Source organism: Condylostylus longicornis, unplaced genomic scaffold (assembly GCF_029603195.1).
Source record: "Condylostylus longicornis isolate FDR11 unplaced genomic scaffold, ASM2960319v2 ptg000100l, whole genome shotgun sequence".
In the NCBI taxonomy this organism is placed as follows: Eukaryota; Metazoa; Arthropoda; class Insecta; order Diptera; family Dolichopodidae; genus Condylostylus; species Condylostylus longicornis.
The window spans coordinates 2,250,106-2,271,125 of NW_026578068.1; the positions used below are offsets into that span (position 1 = coordinate 2,250,106).

General features: G+C 24.4%; 1 protein-coding gene across 1 annotated transcript in view; it reads left to right on the top strand.

Moving 5' to 3' along the window:
• The first annotated feature begins 6,687 nt into the window (after positions 1 to 6,687).
• Positions 6,688 to 21,020, top strand: part of LOC129614071 (probable serine/threonine-protein kinase pats1) — a 100,562-nt gene continuing 86,229 nt past the window's right edge. The window contains exon 1 of the mRNA XM_055528459.1: positions 6,688 to 7,099. Coding sequence (XP_055384434.1) covers positions 6,727 to 7,099 — 373 coding nt within the window. The 5' untranslated portion in view covers positions 6,688 to 6,726. The remainder of the gene's footprint in view (positions 7,100 to 21,020) is intronic.

Below are 21,020 nucleotides of genomic sequence, written 5' to 3' on the forward strand. Positions count from 1 at the left end.
AGGTATAATATTATTACAACATTAAAATTTTAAATATTTATGTATACACACAATATTTTAATTCTTATTAATACATGTATTTGAGTTTATTACAGAATTATCTAATTTCGATGACCTAAATAACAAATTTTAATTAAATAATACAAAAATGAACAAAAAGAGATTTAGTTTTTAGTTCCTCTTTTAATAAATTTAGTCTATTATTTTTGGAAAGGCTTGAAAAATGTAATAAGTAGATAAAACTATTTAAATTATTTAAATTATTTTTTTTTTAATTATCAAAACTTGACTTTGAAATTTATCATTTAATTTGTATTTTTCCAATCTAGTTCTTAATGTTCAGCATTACAAGAACTAGAAGTCTAATGCTCAATGTTGATACAGAACTTATGTGGCAGTGTGTATTTTTCCAATCGTCATTTTACTCGCAGTAAGTTCAAATATTTTTTAGAATGATTTACGAAAGTTGTCAGAAATTACTGCTTGAGTAACTTTTTAATTTGCGTTCAGCAAAAGCAGCATATTTAAATTTATATTTAAAATTTAGAAAAATAAAAAGGCCGTTAAAATTTACCATTAACTACAATCTTTTTTTTCCAAATTTTTGATACCGCTTTTCGTTGGAAGAAATTTTTTTTCCACCACCACCACCACCTCACCTCTTGAAATTTCTAAGATTTAAATGTTTGGCATCTTATAATTCAGAAACCGCACATTTTTGTAAATTTCTATAAATACAGGATGCTAACGGTAATTTCCATGCCATTAAAAAATATAATTATCGTTTTTCTTAACTCACACAATTAACCCTTAAGCATCATGCCCTCTTTAAATATATTTTTGCTTTATTTCAAAGAATGCATTTAATGCTCATCCTAAAGGTATGCAATTTTTTTTTTAATTTTTTGTTATATGAATGAAAGTAGTTTTAATAATATAGTAAATTGTTTTTAATAGCAATATCTTCACATTTTGAAGGGAGAAAGTGGTACTTTACAAATCATTGATTTGGCCCAACTTTATTTTTTTTAAATTTAAAATTTAAGAACTTCAAATTTTTCGAAGGGGTATTGCGTATCTTTTAATTAAACTTAAATTAATTCTTGGAAGGTACATACATATTTCAATTTTTAAATGATATTTGGTTAGCTTTGTTTTTAATTTTCTCACAAAGCTTTAGCCGCGCATACTATTTATTCTTAAATTCTATTCCAATTTTTTGCAAATATTTGTTAAACTTTTGTTTTACGGAATTTTATATGCCAAATTCTTCTAAAACAACTAATAATTAAAAATAATTTAAAAATATTATCAAGGTTTAAAATTTTTTTTCTGCGGAATTTACCTATTACGTAAACGTACATATTTTACATATTTTACTTACATTAATTTTTCATTTCATACCTTTTTTTTACTAAAAAACCAATTCAAAGAAAACCATTCTAACCTTGCCGGTTTTAATTACAAACATTATAAAATTTCTGTTTGTAATGTCGAAATATTTTTTTTTATGATTTTTAATTTGTTAAATTCATTATGGTTGCAAAACAAAAAATTTTTTTTTTAATTATCATTTAATTAATTTTATATTTTTTTATTAGAAAAAAAAATAAATGAATAAATATAATTAAATTTTGGTAAATATGTAATACTTAATATAATTAAAAAGGATGTAAACGTGACGAGAATTATTACTTATGTACATACAATATTGAATTATTAAATATAAATGTGGTAATTTTAGCTAAATATTTACAAATTCATTGTATGTACATAGCTACTCTAAGTATATGTGTGTATTTAAATTTTAATTTATGAAAAAATTATTTCACATAAAAAAATTACTGAATAATCAATAAAAAATATTGCGATGTGATGAAAAATTCAAAGAATTTTTTTTTTTTATTGCTCAAATTTTAATTACCAGGCGAATTCGAATATAACATTTTAAATTTATTATAAAAGTTATATAAAAATTTCACAATGGGTACAAATTAGATTTAACAAAATTAATAAAGTATTATGTGATTTATAAGATTAAATTATTTGATTTATACGTTCAAGTGGTGAATAACTCTGAATTGAATATATGAAAGTTTTTTTTCTAAATTTTAAGGTGAACATAAGAACGTCATGTTTATTAAATTTTCTTTTCATATATTCCATGGAATCTCTATAGATATAGTAAATGCCCAAAATCTCAATAAGTTTTGTTAGTAAAACAGAGATTTCTGTAAATCTCAAATAGCTTTAATACTATTATTGAAAGAGAAAAGCCAGAACTCAAAATTCACAATACGTTAACAAATTCATCTGCGTTTTTACATTTTCGTATACATTGGTTACGAATTATTTATTTTGTTTTGAATTGTAAGTACAAAAATTTCTGTTATACAAATCTCTATAATAACCCTTGTAAATTATTAAATTTCGCTTCGAAAATAATTAATTTGGATGTAATCGGGATAGTGCTTTATTTTGACGACTTTATCTAAGAAATTATTGAAGCTATAATACAGAGCAAATATATTTTTAGGGCTGTTATATGAAATAAAAATTGTTGAAATTTCTTGACTCCTTCTGGTAGCTGCTATGCCAATTCAATATTTATTTGGCCATAATTTGGAAGTTACTTAGGGTACTAAAATTTTGTATAAATAAAAATGGTAACATGGTTAATATTTTGAGTTGTTCAACCAAATTTGTTAAGATATCATCAGCTGTTAGACAACTTCAAAATTTATTTGTATTGGTATGGATTGGCAGGATCAACTCCATATCTGGCTCCTTCTATAACTCTATATCTGAATGAAGTGACACAAAATATTACTAGGTAGGTAAAACGTTTATAAAATTATATGAGAATTGAGAATATTATACACTTGTCATTTTACGTGAGTAGAAATTTTTAATCATAAAAAAAATTTATAAGAGAATAAAAAGAGTTTTTTTTTAATATGTAATTAATTTTTATGAAACTAAATTATTAAGAAAATAAATTTCAAATATTGTAATTGCCCATAAAACAAAAAAAAGTGTTACCATTTTGGTTTTACGTGCGTTGATAAAAGAAATTTTATATTTTTCATTATTATTGCTTTTAAAGATATAAAAGTGATGATATAAATATTTAAAATATTTAATGAAAGATTTTCTTTAAAAATAATACGAGTATTAAAAAAATTTTTTTATTTCATTTTATCATTTTTAATTGTTATTGAAATATAAAAATATTTTCTTTTAATAATTTTATTATTCAAAAGACTTATTGTTTAAAGGATGTTCAAGTAACAAGGAAAAATAATAACAATATGAGAAAAGATAAAGGAAATAAAATTGTTTAAATAAAAATAATAAAAAAGAAAATAATAAATAAATTTATTCGAGTGCAATGAAATACAAATGTATAAATGTATGAAACAACACACATGTACACTATATTAAGAGCATGTATACCTACATATCGCACATTGGAAAGAATAAAAACACAACTCAAAAATATGACTTCGACTTCCGAAATTTAAAGTATTTATAGCCGAGTGTAAATTATTATACTATCGAAGGCTAAAACAAGTTGGTATAGAAATGTTCCGCAAGTATATGAACAAATTTTCTGGATTATTTTGCTACAGAAAAGCTTTATATTATATTAAAGTATAACAGTAATAAAAGCAAGTTGGCCACTCTGCATTTTGAGTAATGTCATTGTTCTCGCAAATGTGCGATATAATATAAAATAAAAATTATTTTTTACGGAAATTTTCATATTTGTTGTTCAAAAAAATTTTTTTTATTCATTTCTAACAATAAGAAACAATATTCATAAATAAATGAAGAGGAACGAAAAAAAAGTTCTTTAAATGAAATGAGAATAAATTTAAATACATACATATATACTTATTTATTTTATATTGAATCAAATTATTATTAGAATATTTTTAAATTCTATTTGTATTGGTCGACATTATATTATGTATATTTGTGTTTGTCTGATTGTAATGCATAATGTATAATACAGTTTATAAACAGGATCAATTTTGAAATTATATTAAATTTTAATTACATTTCTTAATTTGTTCATAATGTTTTTTAATAGTAAAACATAATTTTAAGCAGATTTTGAAAAATACATAATTATCAATAAGACATGAAAAAATTTAAGCTTTACTCTACATAATCAGAATGTCCGTCAGTTCGTTAATTTTATGTTGCTACTTATTTTAAAATATTTTATATTTGAATAATTTATTTTAATATATGTATATAAGAAATTATAGTAGTATGATTTCAAATAATATGTAATTCGGATTCGGATGTAATTTCTGATCTTGTAAAAATATTTTATTAAAAAAAATTACGGTATAATTATAGCCTATTCCTATAACATGTTACAGAAAATAGTGTTAATACAACACTGCAAATAAGCTGTTTTCTTTTAACAGTTAACTTGTCTTGGTTAACATTTTGTTTATTTAAAAATTTTGAAAAATAATTTTTGTATTTTGAAGTAATTTTTGGATGTCAATTTATTAAAAATTATTATTGATTTAAATTCGCTTTGATTTTTGGAAAAGATACCAAAAATAAAATCATTCACAATAGAAAACCATGTTTTTTATTTTTTCAATATAAAATTGTGTAGTTAAACACCATGTACAACATGTTATTCGTTGCTGTGTGAACAGGATAATAGGAAATAATAATAGGAAAGGATCTAAAATAATTTAGAATTTCAAATACCTAGCTACTCGACTTATATTGAATATTTTTCATTATTTTCAACTGAAGAAGAATTTTTAGCACTTTAATATTATTTATATTACCTCTTAATTTTTTAGTACAACTTAAAAATTTTTGATTACCCTATAAAACTGTTATACAATTAAAAGTAAGTTATTTTTTTTTCCTTCACTCCTAGGAGGAGTATAGGGGCTAGTGCATGATATCTATCATGACCTAGTTTCTATAGTCATAGAGAGTTAGCTAGGTAGGTGACTAGCCAACCGTAGTTTTTATTTATATTAAATATTTCAGTTTGTTAATATTTACTGTTTATTTTTCTTAGCCTTTAGTATTGCATATTAATGTTATATAATATTGAATATAATTTTTATAGTGACCTGACCGGGGTTTGAAGCCGAGATCCTTCGGTTAAAGGGCCGGTGCCATAACCACTGCACCAATGGTCAGGTTAAAAGCAAATTATACTCAAAGTTAAATAATTTATTCTTATTATCGAATTTTTGGAATTAAATATATTTTCTTCTCGTCAAAATATAGAAATCAAATGAATCTCTATACTTACTAATGAAAATTAGAATTTTAAATAAGTAGGTGCCAATATTTTGAATATAACAAAAATTGATTCTGTTTACGATATATTTAATGCAATATTTAATATATCTAATATATTTAATATATTATTTCAGTTATATAACAGTTTAAAGATTCTATATACAGTAGAATAATAATGAAATCAAAATAAGAATCATTCAGTGTTTTATATTTTATAAAAACAATAAAATAAATTATAAAATTGGTATATACAGGAGTGGTTTATATTTTGAATACATTAAAATGAAAATAACACTATAATGGAAAATAATGTTAATATTATTTAATTTATTTTATTAAATTTTCTAAAGTGGACACGAGAATCATATAAATTTTTCCTTTTTTTATTTATTTTTATTATTATTTAAATTATCAAAAAAAAGGGAAAAATATCTTGAAATTTTATTAGAATTTTTTATTTTTATCCTCTAGTTTGAATATAAATATAATTATACAACTGTTTGTATAACAGTTACAACGGAAATAACTATATAATAGTTAAAAGTGAAATATATTTATTCTACAAGGACCTAATTAAGGATAATAATATATAAATGTATGTACATACACATATGTGTATTTTTGTTATTACAATTAAATTTAAAATAGTGTTGGGATTTATTTGAGGAGGAAACAGGATACGAACAAAATAAGGAAAGAATTAATGAGTGTCCTTTTTTTTCGGTGTAGAAAAAGTAAATATAATATATAAAATATAAAATAAAAGAAAGAAAAAGTGGGACAACTTAGAAAAAAAAAAGATACTAGAGATTTTTGTATAATGGAAAATAAGAAAAGGACGAATATGATAATGAAAATTTTGTAATTTTCACAGAGAAAAAAAAAATAATCTACCTTTTTTAAAATAAACTTTTCGTTTTTTTTTCTTTACTGTTATTTACTTAGTTTATTTAACATTCTTTTCATTTTCTTTTCATATATTTTCCAAACATAAAATTTCTAAAATTAGAAAAAGGATAAAATAAATTAAAAATAAGAAAAAAATAAATTTTTTCTCTTTTAATTCGTGCATTATTAGTTTAATGAAAATTAAAAAAAATATTTTATTTTCTCCGGTTTTTATTTTCACAACAATTTTTAAGTAAACTTTTTCCTATATTCACAACATTTACCAACACAAATGCATGCGCATATAAATGTGTGTATATAAAATTACTTATGTTAAATTTTATTAAAGAGAGATAAGGACATTATTGTGTAAACTCTTATCATTGTTCTAACAACAACAATACTAATAATTATCATCATCTTTTGGACAAAAGTGAAAAAAAAAATATTAAAGTTAAAAATAAGGAGAAAATTATTACCAAATTACACCACATTTATAAAATATTCGAGTGGTGATTCTTTTTTTACTTTTTAGATAATAAAATGTCGTTAAAGTTTAAAATTATTTCGGTTAATTTGCCACAAAAACTAAATCAAGAAGAGCATAAAGAACAGCAACAATTACAAAAACGACAACAAAATATATATGAAAATCATCAGCTACACTATAATGAGCAACAATATAAAGAATTCAATGAAAATCAAGTAGAACAAAATAAGGAAGAAAATCAGGAAGAACAGAATAATAATAATATACCACAATTATTACAACGAATTCAACGTAACAAATTTCAATATAAAAAAAATCGCCATAAAAACTTTTTAACCAACTTTTGGATTATCACAATAATTTTAATGTTAACCCCAAAATTTCATGTTATATCGGGTGAAATAATATTCCGTGTGGATCCATTAGGTAAGTTTTTTTTTTTTTAAACTTTTATATTATTATTGTTATATACTTATTTGTTTTATACAATATGAAGTTACACATTTTGATTTTTGTAACTTTTTGTCCATGTACACACTCTTATAAAATATTTTATTCTTTTTTAGTATGTTTTGTGTTGAGGTCTAAATAATATATCTGATATACAATGTTTACCCATACATATTTGAAATTTTTTTTTTGCAAAACTAATTTCTGATATGATATCAGAAAATTATCTACTCCTTTTCGGTAGGTTGTTGTTTTTTTTATTGTGATAAAATGGAAAGTGTTTTGGGATTTTAACAAAAAATGAATGGGAAAAAGAACATGGGGAAAAAAATGGAAAATAACAAGTGAAATATTTTTAAAAATTGAAAGTTTTTAGGAAAGTTGTATTTGATTTTGTTCATGAAGGTCATCATAAACAAAAGTAAAAAATAAGGATATTATGACATTATCAGATTAAAAATATTAATAAAAAAAAATCAGAACTGATTTGTGAATTGAAAGTGTGGAAGAGCATAAAAAGTGAAGCAAAAACAAAATTGGGTTTTTTTTTTGTTTCAATTATGAAATTGGAATTGTTTTATGACTTTGAACTTGAACCATATAAATTTTTAAAAATAATGGAGATTGTTAAGTTGATATAGCTACCACAAAATATTTATTCATATAAGGTGCTTCAGCTATAAATTAAACTTTTTTTAGAATTTTCGATTGTATTGTTGAAGACAATTTCACCCTCTTTTTTTATTTTATACAAAATAAAAAGTAAAGAGTTTATAACATGTACTCGTATGTATATCAATACATTACGTTACCGTACGTTAAGTTATTTCTCAAGAACAGTATAAATACTAGTATTGGAATGCTGGTCGAGATTTCTGATATGAGAACCTAATTGTAAAGTTTCTTTCTCTAATAGGAGGCCAATCAAAAACTTGCACAGTATAGAAAATAATACAGTAAAAAATATTAATCTATATAAGGTAATTCAACATTTTAACGTTAAGATGCTTTTTTTTTTTTTTTTTTTTTTTTAATGCTTTATTTTATTATTCATTTTTTGTTACATTATCATATAAAGCCATGAAATATACATTTTATTCTTTTAATCTTTGATTACTGCCTCATGGAAGCGAGGACTTAATACAATTTTATTTTCTTTTTTTTTCATTTTAATGTGAATCGTTTACATATATCTAAATGTTGTTGTTTTTTTGTATTATCGTTTTTATTTATTATTGAATTAAAAATTGGAAAAAAAATTCATTGATTTATATTTAATTTTTATAAAAAAAAACCTAACCTAATCTAAAAACTAAACCTAATTTTAACCTAAAATTTAACTAATTCATTTTTGTATTAACTAAGAATTTATAAGGAAAAATTATAATCCCTAATCTCTCCACCATCCAATTAAATTACTTTTTTCAAAAAAAACTACATCAAAATTTGTTATGTCTATGTTGTATTTTAACAAATTATTTTCTATATTACCAGGGCTATACAATATTCGCTGGTCTGTAATTCTTCTATTAATATGATAAATTATTGGTAATCCCTCGTTATTTTGAATATATTTATTTTCATCTAGATATATGAATGTTTCTGGTGGAATCATACCATTTTTCATTGCTAGTTTAAAATATTCTTGATTAGGATAATATATATGGCAAATCTGCGAGTTTTCTTGTATTTCTCATGTTTTTGTAAAGTGGTTCTTGATTATTTTTATAATAAACAGATCTATTCGTTCAATTTTTGCTGTTTCGTAGATATATTTTGTTCTGTAATAACGTTTATAATCAGTTTGCGGATCCCGAATTTTACCAAGACAAGCTCTCAAAATGTATCTTTCCATTTTTCTAATTTTTTCCATATTTCCTGCGCTGATGTTGTACCAAATTTGAGCACCATATGTTATTATAGGTCTAATTAATGATTTATAAGCAATTATTTTGACTTTCGAACTTATTTTTTTATTATAAAATAAGCCTTTACACATTGAAAATGCACATTTCGCTTTTTTTAACTGATTTTCAACGTGTTGCGTGTAATTTAATCTATTTGTTAAGTATACACCTAAATATCGTACTACATTCTTGTGTGGGATTATTACATTGTTTTTAGTTTTGATCTGAAAATTTCTCCAATATCTCTTAATGTTATAATTACAGTTTTCTAGCCCTAGTCTGAACAGGATTGTTTCGCTTTTTGTCTCGTTTATGATTAGATTCCAATCATAAAGAAACTCTTCGACGTGATTGTATAAATTTTGCAATTTTATTTGTGCTTCAGTACACTTGTCGGCACTTGTGTAAATCACTATGTCGTCTGCGAAAGCTATTGCCCTATTTGTTTTTATTTCAAAGTCTTTATGTCGAAATATATCTGACATAAAGATATTAAATAAAATCGGAGCCAGCACTGTGCCTTGTTGTAGACCAGAAGTAACATTATATAACATTTCCGAGTTTTCATTATTACTTGTTATCACAAACTTCTTTTTGGTGATCAGTTGATATACTATGAGTATTATTATTTCTGGGAATTTATATTTTGTCATTTTATATATTAGACCATCTATCCACAATGTATCAAATGCAGTCTTAAGATCTATCAGACATGCTCCTACACATTTTCTTGAATTTAGATTCCAGCAAATATCTGATGTGATTTTGTTAATTGCATGCGTTGTACTGTGCTTTGTTCTAAACCCAAATTGATTTTCTGGTATGATATTTTCCTTTTCCAAGATTATATCTAATTTGATTTTAATTACTTGTTCGAATATTTTACTAATATTTGGCAACATATTTATAGGTCTATAGCTTTGGGGATCTTGTGGATCTTTTCCCGGTTTTTTAATTGGTACGACTTTTGATATTTTCCACTTTTCAATTATGTAACTATTATTTATCATATTATTAAATAATATACAATACTTTATCACAATTTCTTTTGGCAATTTTTTTAATATAAAATTAGGTATTTCATCTATACCATAAGATTTCTTATTATTTATATTCTTCAGAATTTTTTTTATTTCATTATAAGTGGTAAATATTTTATTGTCTAGTTTATCACTATCAGCCTTCCTATTATTATTAAATTCGATGTGTCTACCATTTGAATTGATTTTATTTTCCAATTTTTGCCTGATTTTCTTCTCAGTTATTTTAACTTGACGATTAAGAGCTATGTTATTTTTATTTCTAGTTCCATGATGTACTTTTTCATAATATTTTGCTAAGACATTCATTTTTTCTTGATTATTAGTAACTATAAAATTTCCGTTTTCTTTATACAAAGAATTTTTTTTAATACCAGCTTCTTCTAGTAGGTTTTCTTGGTCTTGTTTAATTTTCAGATCGTTTATGTTTTGACTATTTTCTTTTTTTCTAAATAATTTATTTATTTGATTAAACATATTCCTAGATGGTCTTACAGATTCTAATTCTTTTGTCCAACATTTATTTATTTCGATTTTAATATTGTCTTTTATCAACTTCTGTAAATTTTTTATTAGTGACTTACATTGGTTTATCAAATTATTGTTTCTATTGGTTATATTTGTACGTCTTAAGTAGTTTAGTTTTTTAATCATTAAATTTTTACGTGATATTAATTCTTTAACTAATTTATTTTCAAATTTGAGGGATGAACTTTTCAATTTAATTTTTGGTACACTATAATCAATAGCCATTTTTATAATTTCTTCTATTTTATTTAAATAGTTTTCTATTTCCTCATTATTTAGACTTCTATTATTATCTATTATAAAGTTTGAATTCAACAATTTAAGTTTTTTATAAAATTTTTCCCAGATAATGTTATTATAGTTTCGCCTAGACTTATGCAATAATTTTTCGATGTAGAATTTACTATTATATTCTTTCTCTATGACTATGAGTACTGCTTTATGATCACTATCATAATCTATTGTTTCTAATTTCTCCGTAAAATCGTTTGTAATTATTCCCAGTCTTGTGTCCACTAACGCAATATCTAGAAACGAATTTGCTCTTGAAAATGTTGGGTCTTTAGTATTATACATCCTACATTTATATTCGATATCTTTTTCAGACAAGAATTTTTTCAAAATATTGCCCTTACTATTATTGTATCTGTTTCCCCAATCTTGATGCTTAGCATTTAAGTCTCCTGCTATAACATAATAATTATTGTTATTGCCTAACTTTAACTCATGAAAAATTTTTTGTAAATCTTTTTTAAATTCATTTCTGTCATTATTAGCTGAGTATACTGATAATATATATAAGTTCTGACTTGCATTAATTTTTAAATTAACGGCCGATATTTCTATACTATTATTCATAGAAAATGATCCTTTAATTTCTTTATGTTTCATATCTTCTCTTATTAATATGGCAGTTCCCCCAGCTCTCTTGGAATTCCTTCTATCATTCCGAATCAAAGTATAACCCTTGAAATGTAGCTTATGTCTATAGTTCAATTTTGTTTCATTTAAAAGCATAATATCAGGCTGATGTTTTTCTAAAAAATATGTTAATCCTATTCTTTTTTGGTGAGAGATTAAAGAGTTTATGTTTAATGAAATTATTTTAATACTACTTATTTCTATCATTAACAATACTAAATAAGATTTCTATTTGTTTACTTTGTTCTGAAACTTTATTATCTAATATGTTTAATCTTTTATTAATTGATTTAATTTCATTTACCAATTCTGTCCATGGAGGTTCAGTTTGTCGTGAATTTTCAAGTTCATTCTTCTGCACCACTCTTGTAATTGCTGCATATGTTGTATTTGGCTTCACAAATTGAGATGTATTATTATTTGTTTGAATTTTACTTACATTCAAATTCCTTTTTGAGTTTTTTGCTTTAGCAACAAGCTCTTTATATTTTTCACAACCTCTGTATGATGCTGGGTGTCCATCTTTTTTACATAGAACACATTTTAATTTATGTTTGGTATTATTAGCTTCATTTTCATTTCCTGACCTTTTTGGGATCTCACATTTCTCTGGTACATGATTTGCTCCACATTTTACGCACCTTATTTTAAGATTGCAATTTACGGCTGCGTGTCCGAGTCTCTGGCATTTTGTACACTGTGGTAGTTTAGATTTTTTTATTAGTGTTTCCCATTGAATTATTCTGTTTTCTATATGTCTTATTTTTCTTACATCATTAATCTTTGTGCATGGTGAAATTTGAACAATAAATAATGATGTATTATATTGATTTTGTTTCGAATGCTTTGTAACGAAACGCTTAACACTTTCAAATTTAACATCAGGTATGCCAATGTGGTTCAATGTTTCTAATATTTTAGATGGCTCATCTTCTGCATCTAGTCCTCTTATGATTAATGTTTTGTTTTTAGTTTCAATAGGTGTAAAAGTGAAATAATCTTTTTTGAGTTCTGTTAGTTCAGTTTTGATTTTATTATATTGCTCTAATTTTTCACTATAAATTACAAATTTGTTTTTATTAATTTTTCTTATTTTGAAATCATTAGTTGATATTTTGTTTTTAATTTGATTTGTGATCAAATTAATTTGATTATCATACACATATATTGGTGGTATTTTTTTTTGTTGTTTTTCATTATTCATGTGCGCATGATTGATGTTATTATTATTATTATGATTATTATTCTTATAATTTTGATTTTGATTATCAATGTAATTGTCAATTTTTTTATTATGCATGTGGTCATGATTGTTTGTGTTATTATTATTATTACTTTTATTTTTATCATAATGATTTTGATCATCACTGCACATATCATCATCAAATAATGTTGAATATGATTTTATAGAAATATTATCACATTCCTCATAATATGTTGAGTTCTTTGAACTGCTTGGTATATTATTGTTTTGCAATTGTTTTTGTAGTTGTGAAACTAATGCATTTAATCTTAATATCTCAGCTTTTAAGAGTTTTGTCTCTTGTTGAGAATTTTGTTTTTTTTTATTTCGCATGGTAACAACAATGTCATTACTATGGCACGTTTTTCTTATTTTTTTCACATGTTCTTTCATGTAAGTTTTTATTTATTTTTTTTCTTTTTATTGTTTTTGTTTGCACTTATTTTGCTTAAAAATTATAAATTAATAATTAATAATTTTATTAAGTAATTATTTAATTCTAAATTTTCAAATATTTAGTATTATTGTTAGGTATATATGTATATATACATATATATTATGCATATAATATATTTTTTTACTTTAACTTTTATTCAGAAAACAATCTTTACGATGTGTTCACCTTGAGATCACAACTCGAACTCTTAACGTTAAGATGCTGAGGCGTAAAATTTTTTGAAATATCATATAGTTTCCGTTTAACAATATTATTGTACGAGTATATTTGGAATTTATCATAAAATTAATTCAAATATCAATTTCAATTAATTTTAAATTTAAAAAAAAATACTTTATTTGCGTCCGTTTTATGATACCAATACTTATTCATTAAAATTATAAATTAAAAATTAATGGAATTATTATTTTAATAGTTATACTACATAGTGTTATTAAAAGATTTATAAATTTTCGAATCATAAAATAAAAATAATGAAAACAACGTAGTAGCTAGTATATTTCAAAAGATAGGTTAGTAAGAGAGCACATTTAACTTTTAAAATTTTATTCAGTTTATCTTTATATTTGAAGATGAAATTAAATTGAGAAACTTGGAGGATGATCTATAAAAAATTGCTTTGGAAGCAGGCATGGTTCAGACTTGGATGGCGCCTTGGACAGTTTTTCAAAAGTGGGCCGCCTCCCTTCTCTCCTTGGTTGTAAATAGAAAGAAAAAAATTTTTGGAAATGAAGAAAAATGGAAAAAAATTTTTATTTTTTAAAATTTATTTTTTTTTTTTTTTTAATTTTTAATAAGACCCCGGTTTTGCGGCAAGGGCTTATTTTGCTTATTTGATACATCCGGCTCTGCTTAGGAGACTACGAAACGAAAGTATAATGATATAACGTTTTCTGAATAAATCAGTACTATTACGTTAACAGTTTTATAAAAGCTTCATACAGCCTATAATGTAGTTTTGAAAAATTGGATGTACGAATTTTCAAATTTTATAATTTTTATCAAAACCCTTCCAAATTTCCCATTTCAAAACTCATTCTAAAGAAAAAACCTGAAACCTGTATTTCCAGAATTTTATTATTGCTCGTGATTCCGGAACGGTGCAGTAATTTTCATTACATTTTATCTCTGCATATAATTTCTTGAAAAACTTTAGTTTTGTATATGAAATATTAGCGCAGACAGACAGTGTTGTAAAAATTACAATTTTGTGAAATATATGCTAAAAAAATTGTGATAAAAGTTCGTAATAAAGTGAAATTGTTAAATAATTTAGTGTTTTCCTTAATGATATTTTTTAAATTTAAATTTTTATTTTTAAAAGCACAATATATTAAACACATTTTTAATAAATAATAGCATTTTTAATTAAAATAAAAAAAAATATTTTGTTCAGAATAAAAAATTTTAATGAAAATCAAAGACTGTTATTAATAATTGTGAAGCAATTTAATTACTTATATACTATTATTATTTTCCTGGATGTTAATGCTTCTTTCCACACCGATAAATTTGATATGTCTAATTAAAATGTGTATATATTTTTATATTAGTTTTAATAGTTTCGGAAAATAATCTGATTATTTGGAATATCATGTAGATATTCGGAAAAACTGTTTCATGTTTGTTATGAAAGTTTTCCGTAATTAGTAAACATTTAATTGTGATTCAAATTTGTAGATCGTAAATTGTACAAGTAGAGTAAAAGAGTATCACGATCGCTATATTATAAAGACCTATTATGCCCCCTACTAGGTGTTGAACACGGCCCCATAACGACTCCTCGAGACTCATCCTCCTGACGAATTCGGGCATCTAAAACTGTGGGGCGGATCGCAGCTTTGGCGATGTGAGTACGTAGTTTCCCAGCACATCATTTCTTCTGCGGGTGAGAGCCCTACAATCATGTTAAAATTTTAATCATGTACTTAGTTAAAATTTTTTCAGTATTTAGAATTTGATGAATACATTCATCTTCATATTCTTAGTATATTCCGCTATAAGGTTACGAAAATTATTTACAATTGATAAGCTAAAAAAAAATTTGTATTTAAATTATTTCACCCAGCAGAAAAGTTTTTAATAAATATTTTTCTTTATTTCAAACGGATCAAACGAAATTCTTTTAAATCAAATCGTAAAATAAAAGAGGAAAAAAGAACAAGGAAAAACAATAATCAAATAAGAAAAAAAGACATGAGAAATTTGAAGAAAAGCTGTTGTCCTTAAAACATATTGAATAAAACTAATATTGATTTTGGTCTTAACTTATTTATTCTTTGGTAATTTCATTATTCAATGTATTCGTGTATATTATATACACATCCATGTACATACGTATGTATATACGTTGTATAGTCGCCATGGTATTCTCTGATTATCCTGATGATGAATAGCTTAATGAGATAATCAAGTTAATTCAATGAATTTATTTGATGATATTTTTGATGTCAACTTGAGTACATAAAAAATGAATATTCATTTTATTGTATTCATGTGTATATGCATCATATGTATTAGAATTTTTAGTAATGTGATACACTTAATAGATTTTTATTCAAGTAACAATGTATAGTAAAAATTGAAAGCATATAAACAAATAATACTTAATATCCTTTATGCATAGCTTAGATTCAATAAAATGATTCATTTATTAAGATGAAAAGGAAAATTCATAAGTGGTTATTATATAAGAATACATTTTACGAAAAGCTTAAAGTAAAAGTATGGGAAAAAATTTTCAATTTAAGAGTTTGTTCCATTTTTATTTTCCATATTTTGAAAATCAACAATATTAGAAAATGGAAACAATTTCTTATCTAGAGAATTTATTTTCAACCCTGGATTACCAACCATGAGTAAAATTTACTCACTTAGAACTTTTAAAGTGAATATCTTTCGCGCACAATATTAAATACTCACAGTCTGTGAGTAATTTTTATTCAACGTTTGCATTATAAGAAAATTTTTATTGTTTTGTGAGTAAATTTTACTCAAAGCTGGTATTAATGCATTAAATTCATTTCTAGAAAAAAAAACCCAAAAAGTGCGATCTCTACTATTGTGTGAGTAAAATTTACCCACAATTGGTACTAACGTAAAAAAAAAGTACCAAAAAGTTGGACATCGGAAATGTGAAAGGCGGTAAAGGACTACAACTTTTCAAGAATGACTACAACTTTTCATTCTGCATTAATAACTAGCATGTTTTTTGACAATTTTATAGTGTGTGAGTAAAATTTACTCACGGTTGGAAAAATAAGATTACAGATATGGGTTGGCAATCCAGGGTTAATGATATGATATCTACAAAAGCTTAAGAATTCAAGATAAGAAATGCTATAATTCTCGTTTATTAAAGTTAATAATTTAAAAATTGTGTTGACTAAATATTATGAGAATACTTAAAAAAAATGATCAGAATGAGAAAAGATTCTTTAAAGAAATCAACTTTCTGTTTACAGTCAAAACGAATATATCAAAAATAATACGATGTTGAGCAGCAGCTGCATCAAATTTTAATGGGAACTTTTACAATATTATTCTGAAAAATATTATTGGAACATACCAGTCAACATTATTATTATATCAACAATAAATATATTTTATAATGGCCTCACACTCTTGAATAAATGAAAGTAAATTTATGTATAATGGGTAATTAACTTTTCTATGAATTTTCGTTTTGGAACATTATCAGTAAAAATGCCCATAATTAAATTAAAAAATTATTTAAGGAATTAAATAATTAATCCTTTTAAGTAAGTACACACTCTTATAAAATCATTCTTTTCAGCATTTAAACATAAAAATTTATTCAAAATATAAAATTAATTATTGTTTTCAACAAAGAAGCAAAAAAAAAAAAAAACAAAAAATTTTTATTTTCTTTTTTGTTTTTCGTCCTTAACATAGAAAAACAGTGAAAGATAATTTCTTGCCATTTCTATATTATAATATCCTTAACTTTTCTTTTTAATTATACAATATAAATAAAAGTTGATTTATAGAGTAAACTGAAATTAATCCTGCTCAATTAACCTTATTGTATTATATCCTTTAAAAGGGCATTTTGTGTCTCTTAAGGGTATTCGTTAAATACCCAAATATAATCAGAAATTTATTCAAATTTTTATATCCGTACGAACGTATGTTCGAAGGGTATACTGAATTTGCCTTACCGTTTGTAACACTAAGAAATAATACTTTGATATATAGACTCAAGTGTATGTTTTTGATCAGCGTCGAATTCTGAGTCGATTTGGCTTTGTCTGTCCGTTCGTTCCAACAATAACTCAAAAATTAATTGAGCTAAATTCACCAAATTTTCACAAATGATTTATTATATTATTTAGTAAATGTCAGAATCCTATTTAAATTGGATATGATCGGAGTACTGGTTCGGGTAGCTTCCATACATCTTCAAAATTTATTTGACAATATATCAGAAACTATAAAAGCTGTGATATTGAAACTTCACACGAACGAACATATTAGTAGAGCCAATGAGTTTGATAAAAATCGTTGAAATTGCTTAGAGTTATAGTTTGTCCCTTAGTCAGCTATGGCATTTTTACACGCACATAGGATAGAAAATTCGTACGGGTGTCACAGAGTTGATACGGTCAACTCTATTTTGTTCTCGTTTTTTTTAAATTTAAGATTTTATTACCATAAAATTCATAGCATATAGCATATTTCCTTTAAAAATTTCGGAAAAGGTTTTCAAATTCGATATACTTTTAGTTATATTAGAATTTCATAAGAGTATAATCATAATTTTATGTTGAATTTATACCGTATTTTATTAAGTGCTATTGCAAACAAAGTAATTTCCAAATTACAGTGATAACATTATTGAGCAAACATTTAACAACATTTTTAAACTTAGCAAATTGATTAATTTATTTGTCACCAATACACCATTTCGTATGGGTAGAAGAAATTTTTATTTTCCTTATTATTGTCTTTTTGTATACTCAGCCCTAAAGACTAGAAAATAATATTCTCAAAATGTAAAAATTATGGTTATACCGATAACCTACTAATGCGCATTTATCCAAAATATTTAATTATTTTGAATATTTCCTAAAACACACATCTAATATCTGACAATATCTATCTTTATCCGCTTAAAACAAATTTAAATTATAAGAGCCTAAATTACAGATCCTCGCGGGGCCTTTTTTAATAGAACTCATAGTTTTTCCACGTACTTTAAGCCTTATATACTTAAATAATTTTCTATTGCGTTTAACTAGATTATCGTAATAACTATACAATATACATGCGTGTTCATTGTATAATAATAAAAGTGACTTGATATTGTGCCCTCAGATATATATACAATTATTATATATTAATATAATACTTTACCTATTACACCTAACTTTTTATAAATTTAAGTAGAATTTTTAATTAAATGGAAAAAACAAAATTCAACTTCCTTCGTCGAAAAAGCGCAAAATTAAAATAAATTTTAAGAAATTTAGACCCTGATAATAACATAAGCGTGTTGTAAAGCTAATAATGCATATATATCCAAATGTATACTGCATGTTACTTATTATTAAGTACGTATGTATATAAAAATATAAGAGAACAAATATGGAAAGAAAATTGTTATGATAAGGAAAATATTGACAATAACGCATATGTAGGCGGCGCTATTTAAAAGTGCAAACATACATAAATAAATATTTGGAAATTTTAATAGGCTCAACAAAAATAATTGTTAAATCTAATTTCTTATATTGTAATTCGATGTCATATTCTATTAGTACGTGCCTTGACATAACATATACACACATACGTAATGAAAGTATTGAAAAATAAGTGAAAATGTTTCAGTCGGCCTTATGCCCTACATCAAAACAATGTGATTATAAAATCAAAATCAACTGAACTAGTTTGTTTATTATTATTTATTTTTTTTAGTTTATTTATTATTTCTGGCGTTATAAGGCAGATCCCTGAACCTGTCAGTTGATTTCGCGAAAATTTTAAAAATTTATTTGAGTTACAATTGAACACTTGATTGCAAAATTTCACGTAGTTGGCTTTATTAGTTTTTGAAATATTTGAAATAATTTTTAACGATTTGCATTGTAGCTATCCGAACCCGTTATTCGAACTAATAAAATAAAGCCATTCTTGGTAGAGAAGAATTAATTTATGAAATTTTAGTGGTATTTCGTTCTCTGATTAAAAAGTCCTCATGTGAACAGCCTGGATACGGAGAAAGGGAAATGCCTAAAGTACGAATGCTTTGTATACCAAAGATACATAAAATACAGAATCAAGCAACATGTTTATTTTAAACCCTTTACTAGACCTTTCAGAAACTCAAAAAATTTTTTTTCCAATGGTTGATAATTTTTCCGAAATATAAATTTTTTTTTTTTTTTTATTGGTGTGAAAAGAAAACTTCCTTTTATTCGGAATAAAATACTTTTATTTTTCGCTAATATATTTCGTGCGCTACATACGCACTTTATCAAAGCTGATTTTCTTCTCAGAAGCGAAAAATAAAAGTATTTTATTCCGAATAAAAGGAAGTTTTCCTTTCAGAAACTGTTTATTTGAAGTGCCCTTCTTTTTCAGAACGGAAACTTGGATAAGTAAAAACTTCGTGAAAATTCGTTAAAATCCCAGGAAGTCGGAAACTCTTGAGATTTGGCACCCAGTCCGGAACAAATGTATTACCCACTTTCGATCCTCCAACCAATGGTATTATGTTGTTGTATATACCTTTCTGAATCACCCTATATAAGCCGTTAAAGCGGTTATAAAACTCCAAAGTTAATGTACCCTTCCTTAATTTCTGTAGGGTACATAAGGAGACAGTCACATATGTTTTTTAATGGAAAAAATATTACTGAGTATACGGTACGTACATAAATGAATATTGAATTAATTCTGAAGAATGGCATATTTATCTGAGGAAAAAAAATATGCTTACATTGCTTTATTGGGAAATTTGTATAAAATACGAAAACATGCAGTAAAAGTTAACAAAATATGTAAATTATGAAATATCTGTTAAGTATTTTCGTTCCTAAAACAATTCTCTTTATAAAAACATGCTCTGTAATTATCAATGAATTCATTTTGTTTGGAAAATAATAAGGAAAACGTAAAAATATAATTAAAAGTCCGCCATAGAATTAAAATTACAAATTTGTAAATGAATTAATTTGGTTACATAAATTCACAACAAAATTGAGATTTTTGATAACACAATTGAAGTTGAAGAGAAACACTAACAGAATTAATAGCATATAAGCAAATGTTTTCTAACCTGTAAAAAATGAGTATACGAGTAGTATGCAACATGCACCACGAAACATACATTGTATGACGCATGTTGCATACTACATTGTATGACATGGTCTGTGCATGACAAAATCTATTCTTACATTCTACATTTATCGAATAAATGAGGAATGAATTTAGAAGTTTGTAATTCATTTTGGTTTTTTTGAGGACTGAACTAAAATTATGGAGTTAAACCGACTTTTTAAACTTTAAGATTAATGTGATTATAACCATCAAAGGAAATTCTGGTTCTTCTAAACGCAGTAGACTTTAGGATTTATATTTTCTTTGTGTAAATAACTACATCAGTTGATCTGAGGTGTGAAATTTCATTATATCGTAATTATTTAATTCAGTAATTTATGCTTGAATTGTGCTAATAAATCCATAATAATGATAAAGGCGTTATTTATATTATTTTCAGAAATGTTAATTGATAACATTAACCTATATTTTACATAATTAAAAATAAATTTACATACGT